Genomic DNA, 23,792 nt, shown 5'->3' on the forward strand with positions numbered 1-23,792 from the left:
CCCTCAACAGCCACCAACAGCCCAAATTCATGAAGAAAAAGCTTCATTTCTTATGTTTTGATGAGATGTACGTCTGTCCTTACCTTGGACCCTCTGTCCATATCTTGTACGCATAGATCATGGCCAATGCAGCAGCAGGAAAAGTGAACTTATTTTCAGTTGAACCTAAGCTTGTGATTATTGCTGCAGTAAACCCAAGCTTCTGCCCCAGGTGCTTAGTTTCTGCTGTGTGCTGTGCAAATAGAGAGTAGATTTTGGCCAGGCATTAGGCACAAGTTCTCCCCTATGAGGGTGCTGAGGCGCTGGCACAGGGTACCCAGAGAAGCTGTGGCTGCCCCATCCCTGGCAGTGCTCAAGGCCAGGTTGGACACAGGGGCTTGGAGCAAGCTGCTCCAGTGGAAGGGGTCCCTGCCCGTGGCAGGGGCTGGAACAACACTGCCAGGGATGGGGCAGCCACAGCCTCTCTGGAACAATTACACCTCCTCCACACTAGGTTAGACCCCGCATCCAGCAGAGAAGAGCCGTCACTACAGCCAAACCCACGGAAGGAAGTCACAATCCATACGAGAAGCAGCAGGGCTGCCACCAGGCAGGTCCAGCAAGACAAAACACTCCGCCCCAGGTGAGTTTGCCTCGGCTTCTGTATCAGAGCCCTTCTATTTACATCAGGCAGTGCACACAGTGTACCCATGCGCCACAGGAACAGGGATGGAAGCACACCTCCCGAGCAAGCTGCGCAGCAAACACAGTCTTCGGGAGTGTCATTTCGTGGTTGAACTCCTGGAAGGGCCTCTCAGAGTAGAAAGCTGCAGCCTTTAGCTCTTCCCCGGACCCAGGAGGGACCAATCCAGCCGCACGCAGACGCCGTTGAACCCAGGGCTCCAGGATGCAGCCAGCCCCAACCCATTCGTTGGCTGTCACCTTACGCAGCGGCAAGACCGGGCGATGAAGGCAGCGCAGCCCCGCCGGTGCCAACAGCCCGGTTTCCTCCAGACGCAGCGAGGGCCTGCCCGACCCACGGGCACAGGGGCACCTGCACGGAGCCGCGGCGCACTCACACAGCAGCCGCCATGGACTGGGGGGCCCGAACCGCAGCTCTTGCCGTTCCCTCCAGCCCGGACGCGGTCGCCACAAAGCAGCTCCCCGGGAGGGCCCGGGCCCGCACCCCTGCACCGGCGGGTGGCTGCCGGGGAGCCGGGCCCGGCTCCGCCCGGCCGCAGGGGCGGTGCCCGCGCTCGCTCCGCACGGCAGAGGCGGGGCGGCGGCGGCCCCCGCCTGCTCCTCTCGCTCCCTTTGTTCAGGGCCCCGCGGGCGGCGCTGCCCCTTTAAATCCCCCCAGCCCCGGCCCTACCGGCGCGCCGGGTTGAAGGAGCTGCGCGATTGGTTACGGAGCCTCCCGTTCATTGGTCGCCGGGACGATCCGCGCGTCCCGCCTCCACCGTCCCATTGGCTCCGCCGGGTGCTCGTCCAGGGCGTGAGCTGCTGAGTGGGTGAAGCAGTGGTCCCTGGAAACAGTTCCGGGAAACCCCGCGTGTTGCCGGGGTCGCGCCGCCGTCCATGAGGAGAAGGAGGAGCGCGCGCCATTTGCCGTCGCTGCTTGGGCCCGAGCTGCGCCGCGCAGGCCCCGCTCCGGTGAGTCCCCGGGGGGCGCCGGGGCCGCCGGGGGGGCCGCCCCGCGCCGAGTGCGGAGCTCCGCGGCCGGGGACGAGGGCTCCCGCCTAGGCCCCCGCGGCGGGGCGGGCGGCCGCGGGCCCCGGGTAGGCCCGGCGCTGGCGGAGGCGGGCCCCGGGGCGCTCGGGCCGAGGAGCAAAGAGGGGCGGGCGCGCTCCCGGGGGCCGGCCGCGGCGTGGCGGCTCCGCAGGCCGCGGCGGGGCGGGCGGGCCGGCCGCGGCGGGAGTTGGCGCCGGGGAGCGGCCCGGGGGCGGGCCCTGCGGCCTGGCAGGGGGAGGGCGGCGCGGCCGCGGGCCGCGGATGGCCCCGCTCCGTTCCGCTCCGTTCCGCCCCGCCCCGCTCCGCCGTGCGGGTTAGGTTTGCGGGCAGTCGGGGCGCGCTCCGCTCGCGGTCCCGCGGCGCCGGCAGTAGGGTCGGCGCCCGGTCCCCGCCCGGCGCTGCGGAGCGGGGCTGCGGTGACCGCCCGGGGGCTGAGGGAAGCTTTCAGCGGGAAGCACGTCGGTGGTGCCGCGGGGCGCGGGGGGAGCCGGCTGCGGGGAGGCACAGCTGCGGTGCCCGGCTCGCGTTCAGCGCTTCGGTCGGGAGAGTGTAATCCTTGTCAAGGGCTCCGGAGGGGAGATGCTCCGGGATTCCGTTGCGAAGGCGCTGGTTTTTCATAAATGATATTTTACTAAATGCTTTTATCGAATCTTCAAAAGTTTTGCTAGAGTACGTCATTATTACTGTTATCTTGAAAATAAAGCTGTAGTTACTGGGTTGTAGCGGCCGTGTTACCTGTCAGTGCGTGAATGGGGTTAATTCTGTACTTAAGCTACGATGGACTTGCTTGATTCCCTTTCCCCGTGTATCATACTGAGGGACACCGCTGGCAGTTTGTGCTGCAAAGGATGTTAATGCTTATGAAGCTTTTCTTTTTTTTCTTTTTGTTTTGCTTTCTTCAAGACTGCACTTTGTTTAACACTGAATTTTGACCTGGCTTGTAAAAGTAAAGGTAATCCAACCCCCCCCAGTTCTGCACCCTGCAGTGTATTATGCTTTTTCAACCTATGCAGATTGTGATGTCTGCAAACTAGCAGAGTCTGCTTGATAATTTCGTATCCTAGAAGCTATTTCCCAGGAGTGTTTAATATCCTTCCTTCTCAGGTTTACTGTCTAGATGGGAACACTCTCGGAATAACGTTTGAGTCTCCTGCTAACACTCAACTGATGGATTTTGTCACAAAAAGCATTACTGCTTTCTTGCTTAGGCAAAGACCTGAAAAATTCTTTGAGGATAAGTTAGACCAAAGCTTGTTTTTGTTGGAAGCGTTGCTCTGAGCTGGAGTGCCGTCAAGGCCGTACCGTACAACCCAAACACCGGGGGTGTGAATGTCCAAGGCCAGTTAGAAGTGAGCATGTACAGATGTTATGGTTCAGGTTAGCAGCTGCTGATGCCATCAGTGTTGTATTTTGCTGGTGCTGTGTGCACTGTGCTAACCTGCTGTGATAAAGCAGTCTCGCAGTGACCCTTGTGTAGATACTGAAGCATGGTTTCTCTACGGGCTGTGCTAGCCTCTTGCATAGCGTCATGATGGAGCTTCTCAGAGTTTTTCGTTCCATAAAGTTATGGAATGGAGAAGGCTGAGACCTCTTGGCTGAAGGGATGAGGATGCTGACTATGTTGTAAAGAGTGTCTGCCACTGAACTGCAGGGATGGAAACGTGGCTGATGTGTGAGGCTCTTCAGGGTGTTACAACTTTGGAACAAGTCATCGTGTAATTTGTGCTAATAAACACTTAGTGTATCATAATTAAGCTATAAAAATGTACTTTCTGTGATTGAATAAGCTATGGCTATGATGCCTTTATGTAAAAAATAAAGGATGTGCCAATAATGTTTGTGAAAAAAGTGAGGCTTTAATAAATTTCCCATTCAGTCTTCTAATCGCGTTCTTCTCTTCCTCTCACTCGTGTTTCTTATCTTCCTGTTTTGACAAGAATCTTCTTGAAGTGTAAGGTGTAATTATAGGGGCTACATTTGTTTTCTTGTGGTTCATTCAAAACAAAACTCTCCCCCCAAAAATACTCCACAACTTTCCCTCAGTGCTGTTTTTAACATAGTATAACTTGAACATTTGAAACATGATGTATAGAAGGCATAGTAACATAAGCAAGTTGAATGGCTTTGGTGCAGAGTTTTTACTTGGGTATTAGCTATGCTTCCTGTGCAGATGAGCAAGCCAAGTTGAATTCCTCCATGAAATCGAAAGTTAACTCACAGAAGAGTGGAAACAACATTGATGTATAATCACTGGGAAGTTGGTTATGGTAGTTTGAGGTATTGCCCCTTTGCCAGCAATTGCCATTCCTGCTCAGATAAGCTGTTACTAAGCACATTTTGAGTTAAACCAGACTGTGAATTTATAATTAATTGGAGTTATACTTAGATAGTCTGTGGGTGGCAACCTCTGTTAGAGGCATGGTATAAAATACAGAGAATAGTGACACTGCTGTTTAACCAGTGTTGGATAGAGGCTGAGATCAAGTTTCCGTTTTCAAGATGTTGTTTGCTGTCAGGCTCAGGTGTGCGATAGTATTTTTTCTAGGGAAAATACTCTTTGAGCCTTTTGAGTTATTAAACATGAAAAAGAACGTTGTTTCTGGATAATTTAGAAGCACCTGTAGTTTTAACACCTCCCACTTGTCATATGAGTAAAGCTTCAAAAAGGGAGTAGTCACTTTGCAAATTACTCCTTAGAGATGCAGGAGTTCAAGGTGAAAGATAGTGGCTGGCTAAAAACATGTTTTATATCATGAAGTATTCACGGTCTTCAGAAAAACATTGCTGGCAACAACAGCATGAAGTTCAAAACAAGACAGTCCCCCACCTTCCCCATGCACACAGTCCTGAGGTGGTGAAGCTCAGGAACTTCTCGGGTATCGGGAGAACTTCTCTGTGCCTGTGTAAAGTTGCCCCCAGTGTGTCTATTGTTGCTGCTCACTTGGTAAGCACATTTTTGTGTACACCCTTCTAAATTCATCCATTTCTGCATGTTTTAAAAACATAACTATCCCACACATACTGGTATACATAATCCTTTACTTATAATCCACACTTGATATTTTTTTCAGTTCAACCAATCTCCCTCTTTCCTAGATACTTGAGTTTTAATTCACTGAAATGAAAACCCTTTGAGTGCATGTGGCCTGTCATGGGCTGAGTCGCGTGGACATGCTACACATGCAAACAGATAACACTCTTTTCTTTAATATGCCTGTAGTATTTTTTTAGAGGAGAACCAGAAATGTTAAAATCTTCATGTGTTTTCCATTCTGATAAAATTCAGTTGAATCTTCCTGACAGCTACATGTAGTTGATGTTATCTAGAGGGCGAGCTAAGCAGTCTTCTACAGCTGTAACTGTCTCTGCTGAGCTCAGAGGGCAGATTCAGTATTGTAAGAGATGTCATTTTGCTTGTTGGTGATCATTCAGGAAGAAAAAGCAGCCTGATCTCAGATTTCAGGCCAAGCTTGCAATCTGTTACTGTAGCTGTGAAAAGAAATATATTTCTTCTGGATACAGTTGAGGCCTGAATATTTTGACATCCGTGTCACTTCAGAATTGTCCAGAGTAGATTTCTTTAAGAGTTTGTGTGACAGGAAGTAGCTAAAATTTGAGCACCCAAACTGCACTTCTCTGTCTGGTGAGCATGCATTGCATTTGACTTTGAGGATACTAATTCTTAAGCTAGTGAGCATGCATTGCATTTGACTTTGAGGATACTAATTCTTAAGCTAGTGAATTAAGATGCTGAGACTTAATTTACATTGTCTACAAACCTGCTTAAAAAGGCATTTGACCAGCTGTGGTGCTGTGTAATAATCTGCTACTTAGGGGTTAGATACTGCTCCACACGCTGGTGTGTGTTTGTGATGAAGGCAGAGATCTCGTGCCATTGGGCAGCAAATCTCGCCTGTCAGATATTTGGGTTACTGAACTGCAGATGAAGGTTTTTGCCTGGACACAGAAGAGCTGTCACCCTTCTGTTCAGTTACAGACAACACTGAAAGCAGTGCTGAGCTTTTAGGTGTGTGACACTTGGAAGCCACTCTGGGGTCACAGAAAGAAATGTCTGAGAGCATCACCTTAAGCCGTTGATGTTTAGAAGGTACTTGGAACTGTTTCAAATCACTTTCGTGTATTTATGTATTGGCCTAGCCTCACAGTTCTTGGTGGGTTTTCATTTGTGTGCAGAGAAGACAATGTACGTGTAAATAACTGATTTTACAAGGCAATAAAAAGGAGAACACGAAGAACCCCCCTCTATATATCTTTTTTGTGTATATTGTCCTGTGCATTTTTGAGATGAGGCAATGGGAATGATACTGTCCCCAGAGCGTTGTCAGTTTAACTAAACGTCCTCTGCCCTGCGCTGCTTCGATCTTGCAGAGGCTGGCTAGCGAGCAGACATGGGTTTTGGTTTCCATTATCTTGTAACCTAAAGAAACTTCAGTTAGTGTTTGAGAGTTCGGTTATGATGAGTTCAGTTGTGGTGATAGATAAACATTACTGTAGGAGTGCTCTGCAGATGGCATTTTTTTTTTCTTCAGTCATCAGGCTATAGTCATGGTTACTTCTAAGTAAACTGGATTGCCTAGAAAGCAGTTTCTCTTCATCAAATGATAGTGTGTGTATATATGTATATGTGCTGTGTAGCTAAGGAAAACTTTCCCTTACTAATTGCATAAAGCAGTGGTACCTGACACAGAAACAGTGTGAGGCTGCATTACATCTCTTTAAAATTGCCCTTCAAGTCAGGGCACATTTATGAAAATCGCTATTTTTCCGTCTGAAGAAAAATGATTTAATTTTTTTTTCCTTGCTCAAGTTTGCAGATCTTCATAGGATATCTTCCAACAGCTCATGAGCTGTAGTCTAGAAGGGATGGGTGTACGGGTGGCTGCTAGAGGTGTGGTTGTGTTTGGAGACTCGTTTTGCAGCATAGTAAATAGCTTGAGGCTTCAGCATAAAAAACCTGACTGTTCTTGAATCGTCCTCTTACCTGTATTCCAGTACTTAATTGCGTTGCTCCAACCATGCTGCATTTGTCTATCTGGTTATCATTTCACTTTCTGATTATTGACTTCTTCCCTGTCTTTTGAAGCCTGAGGCTCATTTTGTTTCTAAACCTAACAGCTGACCATCCTGATGTTCTCTGCTGGGTAGTTGAATTGTCTCTTGTCAGCCTTTTTATTTTGAGAGTACTAAATATCAGTTGGCTGGCAAATTGAGAAATTGAAACTGGTTGCAATGAATTGGGCATAGCCCACTGGAATTGTCTGAGAAGATAGTTGTGCATTTTTCAGTGCACGTATTTGGAATCAGTTTGTTGATTCTGAAAGCGAGTCTTTTTATTGATACAAGAACTGAAGATGCTGCAGTCATGGCTTCCTTTTAAACCGATAAGTTATGTATTATAAAAAAAGTAGCTGTGATTTGTAGAACTCCTATTTCAGTGAAACTGAAAACATGGAAACACTTCAGTTGCAGTTTCGAATTATAATGTGCGGTAGAGTGCAATTACTCTTTTTCTCTCCTTCCTGAGTCCTACCAGTGTTGTGGGGAAGTGTTGGGTTAGTTTTCTGCAGCATGCTGGGTTTGAAGGAAGACATGGCAACAAGCCAAGAAAGCAAAAACTAGCAAACAAGTATTGACATTTTTATCCATGAAGCTACCCTGCAGGGTTGTGTGTTCACTGCGTTTTGAACGATTGCTTTCGAAGTAGAGGAATGGGAAATGAAAATAGCACTAGTTCTTCTGGCTCTTGGTTGAAGGATGTTGTTCTCGTGTCCCCGTACATTCTAGCTGCGCTGGTAACCAGTAACTTACCGACAGTGAAGTTTAGACCTTGTTATGTACATGAAGTACATTTTTAAAGAAATCATGTCAATTCTTCCATGTACATTTTCCATAGTATTAAGGGTTTTACTTTCTTTTGAAACTTAGATCAGCTGCATCCAGAAAGTATTAAATAAAACTTTTGATACAGGTCATTTGCAGCATGTATACAAATTAGTTTAGATAAATCATGCATTGTCCTACAAACTAGTTATTTCTGGCTTATTGTAATATAGCTCCTGAATTTTTTCCAGCAGCATAATAAAATGGCTAATCAGGTGAATGGTAATGCGGTACAGTTAAAAGAAGAGGAAGAACCAATGGATACTTCCAGTGTAACTCACACAGAGCACTACAAGACACTGATAGAGGCAGGCCTCCCACAGAAGGTGGCAGAGAGACTTGATGAAATATTTCAGACAGGTATAATATGCATTTCTTGTTTCTGACTGGTTATGAAAGTGAGGGCATACCATTTTCAAATTTTTTATAGATTAAGGTTTAAAATTCATTGTTTTTGATCTGTGTAGCTCTGAATGTTTTGCTACTTTGACTTCCCTAAAGGCAAATTGGGTTTGACATTGACTAATTACTTGACACATCCGTAGTGTTGTATGTGATATCTTAGTTGCTTTAGGGCACAGAGCACTAGTTTTAGACGTTGTCAAATAAAGATGTATGTTTGAGAATACTAAACTGTACATTTTTTGGTTTTTTCCTTCAATCCGAATCATCATTTTGCTTTTACTTTTCTACTGTCAACTCCTCACAGTGGTTCTTAAACACTCAAAGGCTGGATAGGTAACATAGCGAGGGAAGCAATTAGCTTGTCTTGCCTGGGACTACATTTGAATTGAGTCTGCCTGTGGATTTTTTGTTCTCTCTAGTTTTGAGTGGACAGTTTAATCCATGATGGTTATTACACTGAAATGTTCAGTTTGACACTAACAAAGTTGAGGACTAAGCTATCTAGCAAACCGAGTAATACCTTGCTGGTAGCAAGTGGTCTCTGCAACTTCTAGAGAGGTTTCTTTATATACAAAGGTTTTCCTATTTTGTTTTTGTACCCCCCCCCCGCCTTATTATTATTTTGTCCTATAGCCAGAGGCTTCCTTTTCCTCTTTAGAGTGTGTTCTGTGAACAGATTCATAAGAAGCAGTAGTACTGCTCTATGTGCTTATCTTGAATGCCTTGGTGGCAAGATGAGTTTTTGTTGAAGCGAGTCAAAACTCCACTGATCCAAGTGAAGGCAGTTCAAAACCAATACCTTCCCCATCTTCAGTATGATACTCTGGCTCACGTGGGTGATGTCCTTTGGAAGTCATTCACTGTGAGCTTTCATCAAGCCTTTACCAGCTTTTATAGACTTTAGACACAATTTCTAACTGTGGATCACGATGATGTGCACTTGATGGTTTGAGACAAGGTGTAAGTGCCTGGGCAGAGGAACTTGTGGGGCTCTAACACGTGTTGCAGTTAGGTTGTGTTGTGAGGAGTTCTCAAGGGATTTTAAAAGCTTTTCAGCCCAGAACCTGACTACCTAGTGTAAATCCACTGCATGAGTAACCTGAAAGCATTTGTTAACACTACCTCAGTGCCATTGCAGATGTTCACTTTGTGCGGGGGTTTGTCAGTGAAGCGAACTACTTCTGACACCCAAGCTAAATTTGGGGTTGAATTTAAGGGATTTTTAATCTGCTGAGGTCTTACATGAGAGATACAGGTGCCTTCCAATATGCAGGATCACTTCTGAAATGTAGTCCTTGGGCTTGGCACTACTGTGCGTTTTTGAACTCAAGTAGCAGTGAAACAATCTGTATTTTGGAGGTCAAGCTGTTGCAAAGCGTGTGGAGTTCTTGGTATCTCTCCTAAATTTTGCTGTGTAGTTTAAAAAGTGCAGATCTTAAAGTCTATACTTCTCGCTCCACAGCTTATGCAAGTGCATTACAAAAGGAAAGAAATTACCTGTAAAGATCCTTAAAAAGAAAGAGTGTTTCAGAACTGGTCCAATGTTTCTTGGGGGATTCTGTACCTGTAAAATTAATGTTAGCCTTTTCGGGTACATAGCAGGGCTCGAAATAATACCTTTTTGAATTCTGGCTCTTGGAACTGCATAGAGCACCACAATTTTACACATATAGCAAGTCCACTGATTTTTGCTTTTTGAAGTCGGAGGAAAGAGGGAACAAACCATTCGACCTCCTTAAATTTTCTGGAGCTTAGCTTCTCAAGGATCTGCTTGTCAGTTACATAGCTCCTTTTTCAGGTACAACAGGATACTTGTAATGTTCACATGTCAGCTTACTCTAGAACAGCTTCACTCAAGAGAGGGAAGTGTGAAACTTAAAACGAAAGACAAACAAACTCCAAATTACTCGAAGTGAGCCAGAGGTCATTGTTTCAAACCCTGGTGTGTGATACTGCCTTTGTGGAGCAGATTGCATTCCCGAATGTTAGAGAACTCTTACACATGGGCTATAATCTTGTATATTAGTTAGTGCTTAGGTATATACATTTTAATTTAACTTTTTTCATTGTTGTACTCATGTTCTTTCATATACTTGTGTAGGAATATGTAATTATATTAAATGTATAATTCTATTGCTATGGAACGTAACTTTGTTGACTTTAAAAGCAAACTGCATAGTTCTTAGTTTGTATGAAATTCAATAGAAATCTGTAACTTCTTTATCTTTAACTTTTAGGGTTGGTAGCTTATGTCGATCTTGATGAAAGAGCAATTGATGCTCTTAGGGAATTTAATGAAGAAGGAGCCCTCTCTGTATTACAGCAGTTTAAAGAAAGTGACCTGTCGCATGTACAGGTAAGGTGAGAGCTCCAGGAGTGTGAGCACATAAGTATAAAGAGTGTTCTGGCACTATTGGCAGGAGAGTTGTAACTTAAAAATTCATTGATATTGTTATTTTCTTATATTTCAAGCCCAAATCACAAGCCTGTTTAAAATTGCCTTGAATGTGTAGGTATTGGAGTGCAAAGCAAAAGCTCCCAGATAATAAAAATGAGTGTGCAAATAAGAAAATAAGGTAAAAATACTCTCTGGAATCTGACCAGTTTTTCCAATCTGACAAGTTTGTTCAATTGATCGTTACATTTTGCTGAAGGATTTGTTTGTTGCACTGGTAGGATATAGTGACCTCATGGTCTGGAGGGAGATGCAGTGGATTCCCAGGGCTTATCATACACACAATTGAATTATTTTGTAAATTGTATCTACAGAACAAAAGTGCATTTTTATGTGGAGTTATGAAGACCTACAGGCAAAGAGAGAAACAAGGCAGCAAAGTACAGGAATCAACGAAGGGACCAGATGAAGCAAAGATTAAGGTAACATTTAGAAGCTACTGATTAGTCTGTACTACCAGATACATCACCTGTACAGAGACTCAAGTAATTCTGGATGTACTTAAAAAGCATCAATGCTATCTGGAGTAGTTTATTCACACTTGGCTTTAAAGACATGTATGCATGATAGAGACTTGGGAGTGTGCTTGTTTGAAATGCAGATCTTCCTGATGACATCGTTGCCAAAATGTAGGAACTCATGTAAGGTCTATGAAAATACTGCTGTCTGTGTAAGAATTGTCTTAGTTGCCCTTTATATTAAAGCTTTTACTCACTCATAAATTACTTTGAGACTGATTTGAACAAGGTATTAGTGTATTAGGGAAGTCTTCTGTTGTGCGAAGACCTAGCTATGGCCTGGTGTACTGGAGTTCTTGGGGTACTACATATAAAGGGGAAAATAAGAGAGTTATTTCCAGTCACCTCGTAGTATAAAAATGCTGCTGTTTGTGGTGGTGGGTTTTGAAACCCCCATAATAACATGTTTTTTTGTCGATTCTGTTTGTCCATATGTACCTTGTGGTAAGGAGCAGGTACGGAAATGCTTATTTTAGGCCACTTTTTTATTCTTTATATTTTATCCACTCCCCTCCCCCTTGTAACTAATGTGACTAATTTTTTGCTTTTTCAGGCTTTGCTAGAGAGAACTGGTTACACTTTGGATGTAACTACAGGACAGAGGAAATATGGGGGCCCTCCTCCAGATACTGTATATTCTGGTGTTCAGCCTGGCATTGGAACAGAGGTTAGTATTTACAGCATAATCTGACTGTTGTGCTGTATTTTTGTGCAAACTGATAGATAAGAAATACATGACAATAAACTGTATTGCAAGCAAAAGCTTAAAGCATTGCAGAGGAAAACATTCTTCCATGTGTGTCTTAGTCTTCCTTACTCATCAGTATCCTGCAAAAGGCAGATAACAGGTTGACATTGGGAAAGCAGGTGGAACTTAGTAGGAAAGGCTATGTAAAGTATTGAAGGTGTAAAATAGATTATTGTCAGACTTCGTGGTCCACCCTACTAAATCCTATGGCACATCACTTAAAAAGTGACCAGCGTGGGTGTTAGCTCTGTAGGTAGGTACAACCCTGACTTGTAGGTCTTTGTTTACAACATAAAAGGACTTCAGGTGACAGCAGCAAGGTTTATTTCATGCAGTGTGCAGAAAGTGAGAACTTTGGTATTATATAAAGACACATACACAGTTTTGAAGGGGGTGGCTGAGATTAGTAATTATTAAAGAATTATTTATTGGGTTTTGTTTGTGTTCAAACACTGGAGCTGGCTTCCTGGAGTGGTCGATGCCCTGAGCCTGCTAGTATTTAATGATGCCCTTAACATGTTTCCAACTGAACTATTCTGTTCTATTCATGACTGAAGATACTTGACTGATGCCAGAGAGGGACTCTTCATCCGGGGCTGTAGCTATAGGACAAGGGGTGAGGGGTTTAAACTGAAACAGGTGAAGTTCTGGGCAGATACAAGGAAAAAGTTCTTTACTGTGAGGGTGGTGAGGCTCTGGCACAGGATGCCCGGAGTAGTGGTGAATGCTCCATCCCTGGTAGTGTTCAAGGCCAGGTTGGACAGAGCCTTGGACGACATAGTCTAGTCTGAGGCATCCCTGCCCATGGCAGGGGGTTGGGACTGAATGATCTTAAGGTCCTTTCCAACCCAAACCATTCTATGATTCTATGTAAAACCGAATACTAACAGTGGGAGGTTTAGAAGACTCATTTGGAGATGCTGGAATGCTGGCTGCACTGTTTCTGCTGTGATGGTTTGTGGGCTGTGTGTCTCCTTTCCCAAGAACTTCCAAGTGTCAACAGCTTTGATTTCTAAAGAGCTTGGTTTAATAAGTGTTCTCTTAATTTTTAGGTTTTTGTTGGTAAGATTCCCCGGGACTTGTATGAAGATGAATTGGTACCACTCTTTGAGAAAGCTGGTCCCATCTGGGATCTGCGCCTCATGATGGATCCTCTTTCTGGTCAGAACAGAGGTTACGCTTTCATTACCTTTTGTAGTAAAGATGCAGCACAGGAAGCAGTCAAACTGGTGAGTAACCTACTTTCCAACAGACAAGATAATGTAAACAGCATGTTGGTAATCTGAGATAATTAAGTCTTTGAAGTGTTTCGTTAAAGCATCCATTGAGAGACTCAAAATTTTCCTTTCTTAAAAACTGCCTCTTGATTTCATTTAATATATACAAATAACCCACTTTTAGGACCAGTCTGCTATAGCCTACTGCAGTCTGCTGGAGTACTTGGGTGATTATACTAAGAGCTTACTTTATTCTTTAAGCTTCACTGTGTTTAAGTTTTATCACCCTTCCTACTGTAAAGAGCTGATTGCAGATGCTTCGTTGTGCTTCTGTGCTGGAGGAGGTCTCTGCCTTGGTGCTCTGTGGTTTGTGGTGGCCTTTATTTCTTTCCAATGGCAGTTCTACAGTCAGCTGACTACATGGAAAGCTGACTTGGCCTGCATCTGCATGGTTTGGCAATGGACACAGAGCAATCCCTGGAGTGAAAATGAGAGACAGCAATCTGACTGGGGCCCTGGATCAAAAAATAATTCAAAATATTATGTCTAAAGCAGTATGTAATGAAGGAAATAGCTGATACTATAACTTTGGGGATCTTTTTTATCTGTATTATTGTGGATAAAGCAAATGAGTTGCCTTTTTTTTTTTTCTCAGTGTGACAACTATGAAATCCGTCCTGGGAAGCACCTTGGAGTATGCATCTCCGTGGCAAACAACAGGTTATTTGTTGGGTCAATTCCAAAGAACAAGACTAAGGAAAACATATTGGAAGAGTTCAGTAAAGTCACAGGTGAGGCCTTCTTAATGACTCTTTCACACTCATCCCAAAATACCGTTCAGTCTCTTTTGTAGATCTGGTTATTTGACTGATGTGTTCAGCCATCATTTAAGCTATTTCCAGGTTGGATTCCAAGTTTGTTTCAGGTAGAAATTTTATATCTCAAGAGATAACTTGATGGTGGAGTATGAAGAGTTTAGTGTCTGTTTAACTAATTGTTATATTAATGGTGGTGTAGGTTTACAATTTGGGATGGAAACAGCACAAATAATCTCAGGGAAAAAGAAATCAATGGTCCCGATTGTGTTACCTGTTCCAGCTTCCTGTGTATTTGTAACTGAAGCTGCTTTCACAGCTGAGATGTTTTTGGGGAGCCTCAAATGTATTGTTGAGGAATGATGGGAAGAGGGAATACTGAATCAGTTTATGTGGAATGTTACTGTAGAAATGGTTAATGACAGATAAATTTCTGTCTCAGTTCTTCAGTGTTGTTCCTCAGTATATGCCACAATCAGGAAGAAGAGAAGTCAGCTCATCACTGGAAGGAGGATTCTGCTTTAAATATTAGATTGAGGTCTTGATCGCCTGCTGTTGTTCCTGTAGGAAGGTTTTAACCTACTGCTTTTTTAGGATTGCTATGTATAGGTACTTCAGGGAAGTGCTGAAAACAGAAGGTGAATTTTCATTTAGTTGTCTCTCCTTTTTTTGGAGAGATGTGGAAGGAATTCTTTCCAGCTTCCTTTGCAGGCAGGGGAAATGCCACTTGTTAATGCTGACTGCTGTAAAGTGTAAAACTGGTTTAAACAAAAGACAGAGAATTTGCAGTGTGTGAAGTGTTCAGGTTGATGTTTTGCAGAGTCTAAGCGGGAGGTAAGTTTGTTCTGGAGAATTTCACCTACTAGGTGACCTCTTTCTGGGTAAATTGAATGGACATCTCTTGTTCTGCTTTTCTGGTACTCCCTTCCCCTTTCAGGTGCTAAATTCAAAGGCTGTGTAGCACAAAACCCAGTGAAGGCATTTTAGAGTAGACTATACTACTTTTTCTTTCCCTTTGAAGCTTAATACTAAAGACCTGTTTTTCAGAGGGTTTGGTGGATGTAATCTTATATCATCAACCTGATGATAAAAAGAAGAATCGAGGATTCTGCTTCTTGGAATATGAGGATCACAAGTCAGCAGCACAAGCTCGCCGTCGCCTCATGAGTGGCAAAGTAAAAGTCTGGGGAAACGTTGTGACAGTGGAATGGGCTGATCCAGTAGAGGAACCTGATCCAGAAGTCATGGCAAAGGTAAGTGAAAACTGAGCCAGATACTCTTGTGCTTTGGGAGGGATTTCTTTATGCCATAGTGACAATGATTTGTTCCACTGAGCAATGCTAGTTTTGAGGCAGAAAAAGCAGTTAGAGGCCATGGCATGGGCTGAGCACAGCAGATTGGTCGTCACTGTAAGATGTTCAGAACATACTGTTGCCATTGAAACTCTTAGTGTGCAGGGTTGTCCTCCTGGATTGGCACATCAGTCTGTCTGTTGTGTGCTTCTGTGGATAATAAATGTGAGGTGGGTGTTTCGTAAAGCTGTTTTCCAGAGTGAGGTGAAGATGGAGTTCAGCATAGGGAATGACGTGCTCTTTGTCCCTCTGTTCTGGGCTAACCCTTTGCTGCTCGAAGTCTATTACTAAGATTTTACTGGGATTTGTAGCATCCCAGAAACAGAAACTGAAGTTGGATATTCTTCTGGTCATGGAAGGGAGCTGTGGAAGAAGTTGTAGAAACCTCATACAGGTAACTGAGGCCATTTTTATTTATCTATTTATTGTAAATAGGTAGAGAACCTTCTATAAGGTCACCCAAAGTCTCTTAATGAAGAGGAGAAAGGAACATTTCACTGTTTCCTGTTGGTTTCCTTTGAGGTTTGACTTCTAAAGATTTCAACTTTCATTGTCATTTTTTCACCAGGTGAAAGTTTTATTTGTAAGAAATTTGGCCACGACCGTGACAGAAGAAATCCTGGAGAAATCCTTTTCTGAATTTGGAAAGCTGGAAAGAGTAAAGAAGTTGAAGGATTATGCTTTTGTTCATTTTGAGGACAGAGGTGCGGCAGTGAAGGTAGGTCGAGTATTCTTTCCTAACTAAATCGATACGAGCAGTCGATTTTGTACAAGTGGGTTTAAGCAATTCTGTTAACGGTTAATGTCTAGGTAAGACACTTTGTAGAGCCCATTGAATAAGGTTCCCATTGTGAGAATTTTAATACTAATAATTTTGTTCCTATGATTTCAGTAGCTAGGAGGATGTGAAACTTGCAGAGTTAACAAGTAGACTGGAAAAGAGGTAGAGACCAATGCAGGAGAGTCTAGAGAAGAGGAAAATAAAAAAAGAGCAACCTAGACAATATTTCTGAGGAAACACTGACAGAAGGTATCAGTTGTCTCTCAAAGACCCCTATTTAAAGTGTGTAGTTTTGCAGTGCCAAGGTAGTGACTAGAAATTGCAAAGTAATTCAGAATCTCCTTGTGCAGGGCAGAAAAGTGGCACTAACAACTCCTTTAGTGCGTTACCTGTTTGGAACTGTACGTGCTCCTGAGGAGGTTTCTTCTTAAGGTTATTATTAAAGCTTGAAAGGTGTCCTCCTTTGTATCTTAAGAGCAGTTGAGAAGGTCGTTAATCTCTGCTGCTTCTACTTAAAAGGACTGAATTCTATAGAAATCACTCCATCTGTTTTCAAAGCCATAGTTTATGGGGGGAAGGAGGAGGGGAGGGAAGTGTTTTGCAGCTGGGAGTCTTGAGCAGGTATATTTGTTGTATGTGGTGTATGTGGCTACATTGGCAGTTCAGAGGCTCTTTAGTCAACCTTATTAATAACTTTATAACTATTTAATTGCTTACAATTTTCCTACCCATCAGAATATGGTTTTGCAATACAGTTGAGTTTGGCTTCAGGCTGAATGTCACTCACATTTGGTGAAGTTGAAGTCAGTTTGGGTAGCTTTAGACCATGTCCAAAAGAGGGCAAGATACTGTTGACAGAAAGGGTAAGTCAGCAAGACCTCCTGACATGTTCTATTGTAGTAGGTCTTTAACACTCTCCAGTCCTTTCCCAGTAGACCTTAATTGTAAATGCTCTGTTATATTTGAGCAACTGAAAACAGCAGATGAGAAAGGAGAGATCAAGTGCTGTACAGCAGAGCATCAGATGCTCGCCTTCTCTGAAACAAGCTGGAATACTGCCACATCTGCCCCATGTGAATGAATTATGGCCACTAAACTGGCTTATGAATTTTGTGAGATATTTTTCTGTATGGGTGTGTTGTTTGTGTTTTTGTGAAAGCATTGTGTTATCAGTGTATGGAATTGGCTCGCTGATTCCAATGTCTGCTTCTTTTCATACCTTCTTTGAAAACAAGTGCTATGGTGTCTGATGGTTTTGAGGCATGTGGCTGTACAGGCGTGCAAATATTAATACCCATAAATGTTAAATGCAAAGCAGGTAACTCCAGGTAAAGAATCAGTGGGTGTAGTCCTAATCATCCTCTGTGTATGAAATTCTCTTTGTGTGTGCACTTGATCATTACAAATTGCACATTATTTTTCTGGAGGATTCTTGTCTCACTTAGTGAAATCACGAAGTTTTTGTCTTTTCCCTTAAATATGTGTCCTCAGCTACACTCAGTGTCCTCAGAGGCACTCGTGTAGTACATTCAACCAGCCAGGAAGCCCAGCTATAAAAATACTTTCTTCTGTGTGTGAGTGTGCTCTACCTGGCTTATAAATCCAGTGAGCGTTTGTATCAGTGTGAGTAGTGAGAACTTCTGTCAGTGTGTTTCTGAAATGTTTCTAGGGGATATAGGAACATAAAAAGCCATGGAGTTACGTCTGATTTGTTTAATGCTCAATATGTTTTAATCCCATTCCTTTATGATATAAATAGAAACTTCTTAAGTGCTGCTTCACTGTAAATGGTGGGACTTGAAAGAATGCTTCCTAACATTCTGTTGAAGAAAGCACAGCAATGAAGCACATGGCATAGGTCAGCCTGGAGCAGCCCAGCCATCTGTTTTCTTTCACTAAGTTTGTTCCCTTTTAAATGGAAACAAATTTTTAGCTGTTTCTCTTCTAACTTTTGTACAGGCTATGAATGAAATGAATGGGAAAGAGATAGAAGGGGAAGAAATTGAAATAGTGTTAGCAAAGCCACCGGATAAGAAAAGGAAAGAACGTCAGGCTGCCAGACAGGCCTCCAGAAATACTGCGTGAGTGTTCATTCTTGCACTACTCTATCACTGCAGAGTAAAGTTTGGCTGTGAAATATGAGCTAGTTTAGAAGAACCTGAATGCCTTTTCTCTGTGTTGTGTGTTATTAATCAACAAGGGGAAGTTTATGCTGTGTTTTCAGAGACTTTTGAAGATAAATAATTGCACGTTTCTTTTTCTTAATAGGTATGAAGACTATTATTACTACCCTCCACCTCGCATGCCACCTCCTATTAGAGGCAGAGGCCGTGGAGGGAGAGGTGGATATGGCTATCCCCCAGATTACTATGGCTATGAAGATTATTATGATGATTATTATGGTTATGACTATCATGACTACCGTGGTGGCTATGAAGATCCCTATTACGGCTATGATGATGGCTATGCTATAAGAGGAAGAGGAGGAGGAGGAAGGGGTGGGAGAGGTGCCCCTCCACCACCTAGGGGGCGGGGAGCACCACCACCAAGAGGTAGAGCTGGCTATTCACAGAGGGGGGCACCCATGGGACCGCCGAGAGGAGCCAGGGGTGGGAGAGGGGGTCCTGCACAGCAACAGAGAGGACGTGGTGCTCGTGGAGCCAGGGGCAACCGAGGGGGCAACGTAGGAGGCAAGAGAAAGGCAGATGGGTACAACCAACCTGATTCCAAGCGCCGTCAGACCAACAACCAGCAGAACTGGGGCTCCCAACCCATCGCTCAACAGCCGCTCCAGCAAGGTGGTGACTATGCCGGTAACTATGGTTACAATAATGACAACCAAGAATTTTATCAGGATACTTATGGGCAACAGTGGAAGTAGACAAGTGAGGAGGGATTGAGAATATTGGAAACATAGAATTGGCAATAGCTGTACATCCTTCAAAACAAAATTGGCTTAATGTTTCATCCTTCAGTAGCGATTGGCTGCCATTTGTATTGGGCTGAAGAATCACTCTATTGTGTATATACTCGAGTCTCTTAGTTTTCTTTTTTCATAAACGCACTTGGACATTACTGGGCTTGCAGAATTCCTGAACTCCATATGGGGTTTCAATGCTATTATCATTTTAGCTTCATTTTAGCAGTTTAAAAGCAGGAATGGCACACTGTTCAATCATGATTTTGCAGAACCTCTGGTTTTGGACAGGTTTTTTTTTTGTTTTTTGGTTTTTTTTTGTTTAATTTTTTTTTTTTGGATTTGGGATAGACTACATAGGAGTATGCTGTACATAAAAGTAAAAGCTAGTGCTTTGTCTCAGTAGTTTTAAGAAATTACAACAAATTAAGTTTTCTTGTATTGAAAATAACATGATTGTATGTTTTGCATTCCTAGAAGTAGGTTAACTGTGTTTTTAAATTGTTATAACTTCACACCTTTTTGAAAATCTGCCCTACAAAATTTGTTTGGCTTAAAACAAACAAACAAACGTCAAAGCCGTGGCAATTTGTTCCTTGATGTGATTGTATTTCCAATTTCTTGTTCATGTAAGATTTCAATAAAACTCAAAAATCTATTCAAAACATTTACCTATTTCAAATTCAATTGTGTCCTAAAACATTCTTTCATTGGTAATCCTTGCGAAAAACATTGTTTTCAAAGTTGAACTGCCTATGTGAGTGATCAAATTCGTGCAAAATTTCTTGTGCTTTCCAACATGTAGCACTGTGGACATCAGACTGAAAACTAGGAGAAATTACAGCTAGCCCAAAGGGCGCTCTTTGTTTAAGTGCTGTTCAGTAATTTACCAGCATCTAATTTTGGAACTTTATTTTTGTTGCCTTTTTCAAAGTGTTGAAATGTGTCCAAACATTCACAGAGATCTAATTGAAATCGAATCTGCTCACGTAATGTGGAGAAGGAAGCAGAGCCTACAATGGTGTTAATTTGGTTCCTTTTTATTATGCGCTATGGAGTCCTTCTAAAGGCTGTTCTGTTAGGATCCAGCCACATTGGAATATTCAGCGTACAGACAAGTAGGGAAATGGTTTTGATCTCAAGCATCTTAGTCTAATTTAAGATTCTATTTGACTAGGAATGAGGACTATCAATCCGCTGCTGTGGCACAGTAAACTGACTTCTTGCTACAGAGAACACAAACATACTCTCTATATTCTGCTTGTTTCTGTCTTGATGTTTTAATTTGATGTTCTGCCATGATGAACAATTTGCCGTAGAATTCTCATGCCTTGTAATAGAGGCTGTTTAAAAAAAATATGGAATTATCTTTTGGGGGCATTACTAGCTACCTTATTGGGGTATTCTGTGTTGTTTTGACCCTTGTCTTGGACATTCCCAGATGTCAATTTTAACTGGCAAGTCATGACATTACTCGTCTGTTGCATCTGAGCCATTCTGTACCCCAATGAAGAACATTTGCTTCTCAAGAAAAAAAGAGAAACCAAACGGATTTAAACTTTAGAGAAAGAAAACTTTAAAGTAAAAAACCTTGATTTACAGCATTCTAAACACAGACTATTGAGGAAGTTAAACTTCAGTGGTCATACTCCTCCCTTTGTCTTCTATTCCTGTCTGGTGTCTCTCAAGTGAATTGTGTCAGAATGTGAACAGACAGATGAGCCTTCCCACGCCTCACTGTCGTGGGTCTGGTAAATGATTGCATGGTTTGAGTTTTGACCTGAATTAACATGAGGATGTATATATATGGTTCTCTCAAACAGTTTTGCCCTTTGTTAGGCTCTTCTTTTCAAATTAATAGAATTGCTCATAAATAATTTAAAGTGCTTTTTGAAATTAGTTTTTAGGATGTTAAAGCCTTTTTTTGTTTTGTTTTTTTTTTTTTTGGGGAGGGGGTTAATTCATTAAATTAATGAGGCCAGGTCCTGTCCTCTCTGTTCCTTACTTGAGCAGTGAAGTCAGAGGGGTATTGCCCAGGTATATGTTTCAGGCTTTTGCTTGTGGTAAGCATCTGGCTTGTAATTTTGTTTTAATACAGGGGTTTGCTGTCCTACAAGTATGACTTAATTGTAACTATATAGAATTTGTGGTGTTGAGCAGAACCCTGTAGTCCCAATAAGTATTTGCTTTTCAGAAATCATTGTAAAGAGGATCTGGTACAAGGCAGCTTAACTGGAATCAAATTTAAAGTGCTCTCCATCCTGGAAGGAAGATAGTGTTCATGGACTGAAGTGTTAGCCCAGGAGAGGTGAAGTGCCTGTGCTGTTTATGGGGGGTGTGGGGAGGAAGAGAAACACTTCTTATAATGCTCACAGAACAACTAAGGAACAGAAATGTTAAAATTGTCTTCCTTAAGAACTGCTAAGCTACATCTTGTATTTATTTCTGCCCAAATCACCATTTATCCTATATTTTTATTGAATGCAAACTATACGTTCTTAGAATTGAAAATTCAAGTCAGTAAAAGTTTCTATTTGCAGGATACCCCAAGTTCTTTGATTTCCATGGATAACTCAAATTAAGCATTGAAATTTGCAGCAGGACTTTACTGCTAACGTGTACCGCAGCTTACTCAAGTAGTGGTGTATGCTGAACTTGATCTTAAAATCATGGCAAAAAATCATTGCACAAAGATACTGTAGCACACTGGAAAAATCTGCCCTGCCTGATGGCACATACTCAAAGGGAAGAATTTTGCACAGTTTTGATATATAGTCAAATAAATTTAAATTGACTCTCGTGCATCTGTTTTGATCGTTTCTTCAGTAGAACATAATAAAAATGCTCTCATAGAATATGTTGAAAATGGATTTCAACTTGCAAAGCCATATTAAGCTTTCATGAGTGTCCTGCTGGCGCTGGAGGAAGAGCCATGAAATGGGATTTTAATAATCATTTGATCACTCATTTACAGCAGTTGCTTAAATGTCTGTATCGAGAAGGTGTTTGACTTGAAGTAGGTGGCCAGATTCATAGCAATTCCAAAACGTGAGCAAAAGCTTTTTACAGCTGTTGTGTTACAGACTGACCTTCACCTTATTGAGCAAATCAGTTCCCTAAACTCAGCTTTTGATTTTCCTGATTTGTAACCAGAGTTGCATTCTCCCAGAGCATGAAAGGTTTCATTTTTGTAGCGCTGGTTTATTTTCAGGACTCTGTAGTCTAATTCTGAAATAAATGACAACTGAATTACTTAAACCTGTTCAAAATAAACTCGAAGTAGAAGATCACCACATGATTTTGGTGACTCTGTATAAAAACGTGATCGCTCTTTGTCCGCTCTGCATTTGGTCATGAAGCCCATTTCTCCTATTTCGAACTACACAGGCAAAAATACAGAGGGCACTCTTATTATAAGGCTAGCAGGAAAACAGATGTGAAGTATTGAGCAAAAAGGCTTAAACCTCTTGGTAAAAGATGTTTGGCACTTAGATGTAAACCCTTGATGCAGATGTATGTACTTTCAGCAAGGCTTTTGTTACCCAAAAGTGATGGTGGCCCATATGTAGGACAGCCAGGGCCCTCCTGCAGATCTGTCCTGACTAATCTGGGATGGTGCATGACTAGAGTCGAGTATTTGTGTGATTAAAGATTGCCAGTACAGTAAAGATTTGCTAGATTGAATTGTCATTCACACGTAGATCAGAGCCTTATAGAAAGAGTGTTCCAAGTGTTTCCTGTTTGTTCTAAAGAAAAAAGTGAGAAACCCAAAAGTTAGAGCTTCTGTTAACTTAGAATTAGAATGAAGCTGTTGTAGTCTATTGGCTTAAAACGTCTTTTGAAAGTCAGAGTGGATATGATGAGTGTACATTAGTTCATAAAATGTTTAGAGTAGGGGAAAACCCCAATCATTCGCCTTAAAAGGGAAATCTTAAGCTGTTGTTCTCATTCAAACAAACCAGTCGAGGTGGAGCTGCAAGATTTGGTTATTGATCGGGAACTCTGGAAATTTTAGAGCAGGAGAATCCCTCTGAAGAAATGTTTTAACAACTCGGAGGTTACCAGAAGCTCTCAAAGACAGTTCACAATATATTGCATCACGTTTTCTGATGTCCAGAAATCTGCCAGTGTCAATTTTGTGTTTTAACTCCTTCCTTTTACCTGACTATCAGGGAAGCGTGCTTGAGGCTGACCTGACATGTCATGATGTGGACTTGCTAGGTGGGGTTCGCAAGGGACAGTAACCTTGGAGTTATCGGTAAGACAACTTTCTTTCTCATTTCCTTCAGTAAGGTTAAAGGGCTGGGGTGGGAGGAGGGAGGAGATGAACTCCACAGACCTAAGCCCTGGAATATTGTTGAAAATCTGCCATTACCATGGAGAGATTCCAAGCGCTGAAGGTAAAGGTTAACTTTAAATACATCCATGTCCAGGAGGAGCATGGCATAGGTTCTTACAACTGAAATACATGGGAAAATAAAGCTGAGTTTCGCTTCAGAAGAAAACGATGCTGTTTTAGGGATGCCGGAACCATAAGATACTTTGAACACTAAATTGTTTTCTCTAATTAATCCAGGCAGGGGTTTGTCCCCTCCCCAAAGCCAGCAAACAGCACACTTCTTCACAGTCAGAGAATGCTGCTGAGAAATGTGTCCAAGTAGATTTCCGTAAAAGAATAAAATTTGATCTTGAAAATAACAATAAAACTGGCATATCATGACTTCGGCTCATTTGATCATGATAATGCTTTGAAGGCATTAATTGAGAGAGAATTGCCATTAAACCAAGGGACAGTTGTAGTTGAACGTGGTATAGAAGCACTTGGGTTTAGCGATCGTCATTTGTGGTGGGCATGATTCTAGACCAAGAGCAAAAGCTGAAGAACAGCAGACTCAAACCTGAAATACTTGGGCATGTTGAACCCTTCATGGCCCCCTGCTCACCTTTTGCACATTCCCTCAGCCAGAAGCGTC

General features: G+C 42.6%; 1 protein-coding gene across 3 annotated transcripts; it reads left to right on the plus strand.

The window, feature by feature from the left end:
• Window positions 1-1,501: 1,501 nt before the first annotated feature.
• Window positions 1,502-19,486, plus strand: HNRNPR (heterogeneous nuclear ribonucleoprotein R). 3 transcript variants are annotated; one of them, XM_065697954.1, is made up of 11 exons: window positions 1,502-1,632; window positions 7,803-7,971; window positions 10,254-10,372; window positions 10,786-10,893; window positions 11,543-11,656; window positions 12,790-12,966; window positions 13,610-13,745; window positions 14,817-15,022; window positions 15,690-15,839; window positions 17,862-17,983; window positions 18,171-19,486. In XM_065697954.1, exons 1-11 carry the CDS (start codon window positions 1,558-1,560, stop codon window positions 18,781-18,783), a joined length of 1,989 nt encoding a protein of 662 aa, XP_065554026.1. In that variant the 5' UTR covers window positions 1,502-1,557; the 3' UTR covers window positions 18,784-19,486. The 3 variants fall into 3 exon arrangements, with proteins under 3 accessions (XP_065554026.1, XP_065554027.1, XP_065554028.1); XM_065697955.1 differs by having other exon boundaries at window positions 1,503-1,632; window positions 7,806-7,971; XM_065697956.1 differs by lacking the exon at window positions 7,803-7,971 and having other exon boundaries at window positions 1,508-1,632.
• The last annotated feature ends 4,306 nt before the right edge of the window (window positions 19,487-23,792 follow it).

Source organism: Lathamus discolor, chromosome 18 (assembly GCF_037157495.1).
Source record: "Lathamus discolor isolate bLatDis1 chromosome 18, bLatDis1.hap1, whole genome shotgun sequence".
In the NCBI taxonomy this organism is placed as follows: domain Eukaryota; kingdom Metazoa; phylum Chordata; class Aves; order Psittaciformes; family Psittacidae; genus Lathamus; species Lathamus discolor.

Excerpts from the sequence above, each read along its gene's own strand:
- HNRNPR (XM_065697954.1), top strand. The coding sequence starts at position 1,558 with ATGAGGAGAAGGAGGAGCGCGCGCCATTTGCCGTCGCTGCTTGGGCCC. Across the intron at positions 1,633-7,802 it reads GCCGCGCAGGCCCCGCTCCG|CAGCATAATAAAATGGCTAA; the intron begins GTGAGTCCCCGG and ends AATTTTTTCCAG. Across the intron at positions 11,657-12,789 it reads AGCCTGGCATTGGAACAGAG|GTTTTTGTTGGTAAGATTCC; the intron begins GTTAGTATTTAC and ends CTTAATTTTTAG.